This window comes from Poromitra crassiceps (genome assembly GCF_964638095.1).
Source record: "Poromitra crassiceps genome assembly, chromosome: 8".
In the NCBI taxonomy this organism is placed as follows: Eukaryota; Metazoa; Chordata; class Actinopteri; order Beryciformes; family Melamphaidae; genus Poromitra; species Poromitra crassiceps.
In genome coordinates this window covers 25,419,334-25,426,333 of record NC_139629.1, presented here as the reverse complement: position 1 = coordinate 25,426,333, position 7,000 = coordinate 25,419,334, and the positions used below count along the sequence as shown (strand labels likewise).

The following is a 7,000-nucleotide window of genomic DNA, read 5'->3' as shown; positions in this document are numbered from 1 at the left end:
GGATTTTATTTCCAAACACTACAAATACATGATGTATGCAATATTGTTATATAAAGTGTATGAAACCACTCTAGGAAACTTCACCACAACTTAAAGAATTGAATATTGAATAGAAAGAAAATACATAGGTAAAAAAAAAAAAACAGAGAAAGAAACATTGCTGTACTTAAATCTCACATTGTAAATAAAAATACATGTTTGTAGCATGTTAATATCAAAAATGGCCGGCAAAAACGGAGGAAATAGCATGTTAATGTCATGTAATCTCACATAACATTGCATTAATCTTGGCCCTTTCTAGGAACGAATGGCTCGACTAGTTGATGGAGTCCGCCCCAGACGTGGAGAATCCAGCGTTGTCGTAGATGACCACACGCGACTCTGCAACAAACAATATTTGTTAGTAGGCTACAGCAATCACTATTAGTGTTAGCACATAAGACATAATAGTGCTACTTTACGAGTGGAACTGTACGGCATGTCCTGCCTGGAAACAGTAAAAAAAAGTCACCTCCAAGCTCCGTCGCGGTACTCCACACCACTGCCTGAGTGTCTCTGCCAGACACTGTCTCTGCCCGTCTCTGCCAGACTGTGAACGGACAGTACAGAAGTCAAGTCAACTCAAGTCAAGTCAGCTTTATTTATAGAGCACATTTACAACGACAAATAGCCGACCAAAGTGCTTCACACAAAATGCAACAGTTTAGGTTGCCACAACCTAAACTCAACTCAGGTGGAAGGCCAGGGAGAAAAGGTGCGTCTTGAGCAGGGATTGAAAAGCCTCTAGGCTATTCCAGAGCCTAGGGCAGGGATACCCACTTTACTTAAATGACAGGAGGCCAGGGGCCAGTTAATAAACAAACATTAATATTAATTCATCTGTAGCGGACTGTAGGTTTTTGGGTCGTCAGAGTTTAGTCTGACAATTGTGCGCGCACAGGATAGTTAGTTAGGTTAATTTAGTTAAGTACATATAAGTGCCTGGGCGGTGAGCAGGTGGCTATATTTGACAATTTAGTCAGTGTAGTGTTCCCAGTGTAGGAAATTAGAAAGATATTTTGGGGGCAACTTTTGCCCCACTGTCTAAAACAATGGGGGCATTTACAACGTTTCAGGGTCACTTTAAAAAGAGTAATTACTGCGTAAAGTTCAGGGTTGCCACGAGTTTGGAAAGTACTTGAAAGTGCTTGGATTTAAGAAAGAATAATCAAGGACTTAAAAAAGCTGTGTGTGCGTGCGTGCTTACTACTGTGCTTATGACTACTGAAGGATGATAGAGATTGATTGACAGGGTGGCGAGGGAACTCCACAGATACAGTATATTAAAAGAAATTGGACAGGGTATATAGGACACGCCCACCCATTCATTTGAACATAAGCTGCTCAACAGCACATGAAGCATTTTGAAGGAGTTTTTCTTCCTGGTTTTACTTCCATGATGTGCGCGGCCCAAGATCATGTGACGTGATCATGTGACGTGGCTGCTTGCATTCACGAGCCAGCCCAGGTCCAGAGTAAGGTAAGTGGGTGGGTAAGTGTAAGGTAAGTGGATGGGGGGGGGGGGGCTTGGGTAACTCACCATCACGTCTGCATCTCTTCCAAACGTAGAAGACGACAGCGGACAGAGCGACAGAGAGCAGCGCAGCCAACGCAATCCCAGCAACGAGCTCGACCGTGTCGGCTGGGGACAAAGAGCAGAGACAAAGAGAGAGAGAAACAAGGCAATCTTGTGTTACGGTAAGTTGTACTGTAATAAAAAAAAATACATTGTGTCAAATATGGTGAAGTGTTTACAGCATGTGTGAAATTATCTTACCTGCTTCATCTTTAGAGGCTGAAACAGCTGCGTAGGCAGAGCTGAACACTAGAAAGGTGGAAAAAGCATTGTTACGTTTTTAACATGTGTTTCTCACACACACACACACACACACACACACACACACACACATTTTAAATACTTTATTTGGTTCCACAAATTACATTTCATAAACAGGGAAACAAATATATCAGGGTCAATTAATACTGAGCACTTATGGATACACATAGCACCTCCTTCTCCACACTGCTAGACTGCCAATAATTGCTGAGACAGAGCAATATTTGACAGTTTGTTTGGCTCTTGCTCTTGTCAGGCCAGCAATCTGCAGGCCTCTCATGGTGCATTTATGTACCATGTCCCAGGCTTCCAAATATAAGCACACTGTATCTACAGGTATATCCTAGGCTCGTGATGGTCTCGAGTAGTGGTTGGTATTTTATATATTTGTCTTGGAATGCCTGGTCCATGTACAGGTCAAAGACACAGCCTACCTCTAGCATCAGCACCTGCTTATGGCTGGTGTCAACAAAAACAGCGTCGGGTGTATTGGGGATATTAGCAAAGACATCACAGGCAGACCCAAACCACTCTGGTACCACTCTACTGTGCTTATACAGTACTGCACTAGCAGGCATGATGTTATGGACTGCATCAGACACAATATTTACAATACGGTCATGGCGAGCTATGTACAGTTGTTTGTATGCATGGCATCCATTCGTTATGTGTGCTGTGGATTCTAGATGGTGCTGTGAATCTGGATGGTTCAAACAAAATGGATTGTGAGTGTGGGGGTACCAGGTAGACAGATTATATTTCGTGGGTAGCACTTGCAGTCTCGCTTTGATGGCAAACTTTAGAATGTCCTCACCAACCGCAGCGTTCTTAAGAACTGAGTGTGAGACTGAATGGTCAGCAAATCCTAGACACGCTAATTTCCCCTGCAGTCTAAGTCCACACACACACACACACACACACACACACACACACACACACACACACACACGTGTTTCCCCAATATGCATCCAGCAGTACACCCCCCCGCTGCTGAATTACACTGTAGAAAAATATACTATAGGAATATTATAGGAATACTGTAGATCCCTATTGCCAAGACCGCGAACCGCGTATGACGCGGTCTTAAAGGGATACACACACAAATGCTGCATCAGGTATCAATGGGTTAAAGTGAGCAGGGAAGTTGGTTGGCATGTAGGCTGTATAAATGGAGTGTCTTACAGATGTAGCAGTAGGCACCGTGCTCCTCACTGGGATCTGGGGTGGTGCGGGACATGTTGAGGACGCCGCGGAGCTGGCCTTGGGGGACGTTTTGCCAGAAGCTGCCGTCGTCAAGCCAGCTGATGTCAGTGTCGTTGGGCAGGAGATGGGCCGTTATCAGCTGTACCACTGATGCCAGCTTGGCGTGGTTCAGCCCACACCTCTTGCTGGCCTCCTGCAGGGTTACCTTCTGGGGCAGCCAGAAGAGCTTCCCTTTTGAGAGGAGACACAGGAGGCATACACAGGTTATATCCAAGAGAGGAAAAATGCCTGACAAATTTCACGGCGCTGCTAAGCATGTGTGTGTGTGTGTGTGTGTGTGTGTGTGTGTGTTTGGGGGGGGGGGGGGGGGGGGGGATTGTGTGATGTGTGTGTGTGATGTGTGTCTGTGTGTGAGATGTGTGTGTGTGTGTGTGTGTGTGTGTGTGTGTGTGTGTGTGTGTGTGTGTGTGTGTGTGTGTGTTTGTGTGTGACGTGTGTGTGTGTTTGTGTGTGTCTCTACTTTACACCCGGAGGTGCTCCACATGTATGAAAGCAACATGCCTCATGTCTGAAAGGGTACAAAGGGGTGTGTGAAAGCAATTTCTGTGGCGAGGCTGCGAGCTTTGCGGGACTCCTAAACTGCTTTTTTGCCGCGATCTGTAAAAAAAATGCATTGTGTCAAATATGGTGAAGTGTTTACAGCATGTGTGAAATTATCTTACCTGCTTCATCTTTAGAGGCTGCAACAGCTGTGTCGGCAGGGCTGAACACTAGAAAGGTGGAAAAAGCATTGTTAGATGTTTTTAACATGTGTTTTTCACACACACACACACACACACACACACACACACACACACACACACACACACACACACACACACACACACAGACACGTTTCCCCAATATGCATCCAGCAGTACACCCCCCCCCCCCGCTGCTGAATTACACTGTAGAAAAATATACTATAGGAATATTATAGGAATAGTGTAGATCCCTATTGCCAAGTACAATTCAAAATACATACTTCGGCATGCGCTGGGACGCGTCATCAGTCTGTATAAGGCTGTATAAATGGAGTGTCTTACAGATGTAGCAGTAGGCACCGTGCTCCTCATTGGGATCTGGGGAACCAGTGGCGCGGGACAGGATGCCGCGGTGTGGGCCACAGTGCTGGCCTTCGGCCAGGATTCTCCGGACGCTACCGTCTTGCAGCCAGCTGAAGTCGGTGTCGTTGGGCAGGAGATGGGCCGTGAAGAGCTGTCCCACTGATGCCAGTTCGGCGTGGTTCAGCCCACACCTCCTTCTGGCCTCCTGCAGGGTTACCCTCTGGGCCATGGAGAAGACCATACCTTTTGAGAGGAGACACAGGATATATCCAAGACTTCAGCCTGGAGCCAGGAGAGGAAAAATGCCTGACAAATTTCACGGCACTCCTAAGCATATGTGTGTGTGGTGTGTGTGTGATGTGTGTGTGTACGTGTGTGTGTGTGTGTGTGGGGGGTGGGGGTGGGGGGGATTGTGTGATGTGTGTGTGTGTGTGTGTCTGTGTGTCTGTGTGTCTGTGTGTCTGTGTGTGAGGTGTGTGTGTGTGTGTGTGTGTGTGTGTGTGTGTGTGTGTGTGTGTGTGTGTGTGTGTGTGTGTGTGTGTGTTTGACGTGTGTGACATGTGTATGTGTGTGTGTGACGTGTGTGTGTGTGTCTTTACTTTACACCCGGAGGTGCTCCACATGTATGAAAGCAACATGCCTCATGTCTGAAAGGGTACACTTCACGTATCCCCCGGGTCAGGCTCAGGGCAAGCAACCTGTTACCCTGACCTGACCCGGAGTTCATGTGTGAAAGTGGCTTCTGTGTGTGTGTACATGTTGATTTACCTTCCTCTTCCTGTTTGGGCACAAAGCAGTAGGCGTCAGACTTTCCGTGTGTCTTTATGAACTCTTCGGTGTAGATTAGCACGCCTTCAGTCACGGGGCGTCTACAAACAAATGAGCTCATTATATATATTGGAATTGCAACATTTACAAACATCGCACACGCATACTTTAAACATATCAAGCACCCCTCATTTACACCACATTACACACACACACACACACACACACACACACACACACACACACACACACACACACACACACACAAGAACACTCATTCTTCCTACATTCTGGTCACTTCAATAATGTGGAAGTTGAACAATTCCTCTGTTTGCTGGGGACCCCCTGCAAGCCCATCAGGGGCCCCTGGCGGTCCCAGGATCCCATGTTGAGAATCACTGCTGTATGCCACACACACACACACACACACACACACACACACACACACACACACACACACACACACACACACACACACCGGACTGTATTGTCTTTCAGCCATCCTCTATCAGACTGAAGGCCTTCCAGCCGGCCATCGTACAGCTGCTCGGGGGATGCAAGCATAGCGTTGGTGTCGATCGTCCTGCAGGCAGCCTCAGCTGCAGTGAAGTCCAGAGTGTAGCGGCCAGACGCATGCTGGTGGTGGAGCACCACACCTGGATCAAGAGAAGGACAGCAACCAGTGAAGGTAAAGTAGATCAGATACACCTTCTGACCATCTGCTATTGGCTGGTCTCTGTGTCCTATGTGCCGACACGTACTCTATATAACTTATTTCTATTTGATTGTTTTGTTGTCTTATTCATATTCTTCTTATAATGTCTATATGACACCATCATCATTTCCGGCCAAGCAAATAATAATAATAATACATTTATTTTATATGGCGCTTTTCAGTGACTCAAATACGCCGACAATATGAGTACACAGAAAACATGCTAACAACGAGCAACAGGCAACAGATACAAATAACAATGAACACGTCAATCAGGGATATATGGAAAGAGAGGAGGGAGGGAGGGAGTGGGAGGAACAGCGGCCAGACAGAAGAGATGGAGGGGAAAGGGGGGTCAGTGCTGTGGCCGCATCACTCACCCTCACCAATCAGCGCGCCATGGATCAGCGCGCTACAGCTTACTGGTTAACGGACACACAGAGAGAGAGAGAGAGAGAGAGAGAGAGAGAGAGAGAGAGAGAGAGAGAGAGAGAGAGAGAGAGAGAGAGAGAGAGAGAGAGAGAGAGAGAGAGAGAGAGAGAAAGAGAAAGTAAGTTTTATTTGACCATTTTTTAAAGCACACATAATACTGCTTCACAGAAGACAGACATTATGAAGATAAACAAAAAAACTGCCGAGGATAAAAACACAACAAAGCCACAGGCTTATTTCCATTGTGGTCCTCTGGGGGAAAAGGAAGGGGGATGGCTGACAGGATTGTCAGGTGCAAATACAATACTTACGACTCACAATACATAAATACAAACCTACATAGCAATTAACATAAAGTACATAGTTATAAAAATACAATATACATTCTCGCCCTGATACAGTGCTGATACAGTGCTGATACAGTACCTACCTATTCTAAGAGAGTGGATGCCAACAATTTTTTAATTGCCGTTTTAAAACTGCTCTGTGCCTCAATAAGCTTCAGTGATGCCGGAACTTTGTTCCATTCAATGGCAGCAGAGTACAGAAAAGTGTTCTTACCTGCTAGTCCTATATTTGAAAAGTCTGATATTAGTTGTGCTGCCTCTGGTGGCATAGCTGTGGATGTCCCTAAAACGGTTAAAGTAGTTGTAAAGATATTTGGGAACTGCATTGTGTATGATTTTATGGGTAAGTCCTAATTTAATTTGGATGATTCTTTTTTGAACTGGGAGCCAGTTTAGCTGTTGGAAATGTGCTGGGCCAAGGTGGGTCCTGGGAGGCAGCTTTAACACCACCCTGGCTAATTTATTTTGGGCAGTCTGAAGTTTGTTCTTCAAACACTGCGCTGTGCTGGTAAACCAGGAGGTGGCAGCATAGTCAAAATTGCATTGAACCACT

General features: G+C 46.0%; 1 protein-coding gene across 1 annotated transcript; it reads right to left on the bottom strand.

Moving 5' to 3' along the window:
* Positions 1-267: 267 nt before the first annotated feature.
* Positions 268-6,716, bottom strand: LOC310780589 (neurocan core protein-like; the record flags this gene model as incomplete). The annotated part of the gene is made up of 10 exons (XM_083641132.1): positions 268-381; positions 512-589; positions 1,580-1,681; positions 1,817-1,864; positions 3,059-3,310; positions 3,802-3,849; positions 4,165-4,428; positions 4,954-5,054; positions 5,432-5,609; positions 6,662-6,716. 10 exons carry the CDS (start codon positions 6,714-6,716, stop codon positions 317-319), a joined length of 1,191 nt encoding a protein of 396 aa, XP_083497258.1. The 3' UTR covers positions 268-316.
* Between the last annotated feature and the right edge of the window lie 284 nt (positions 6,717-7,000).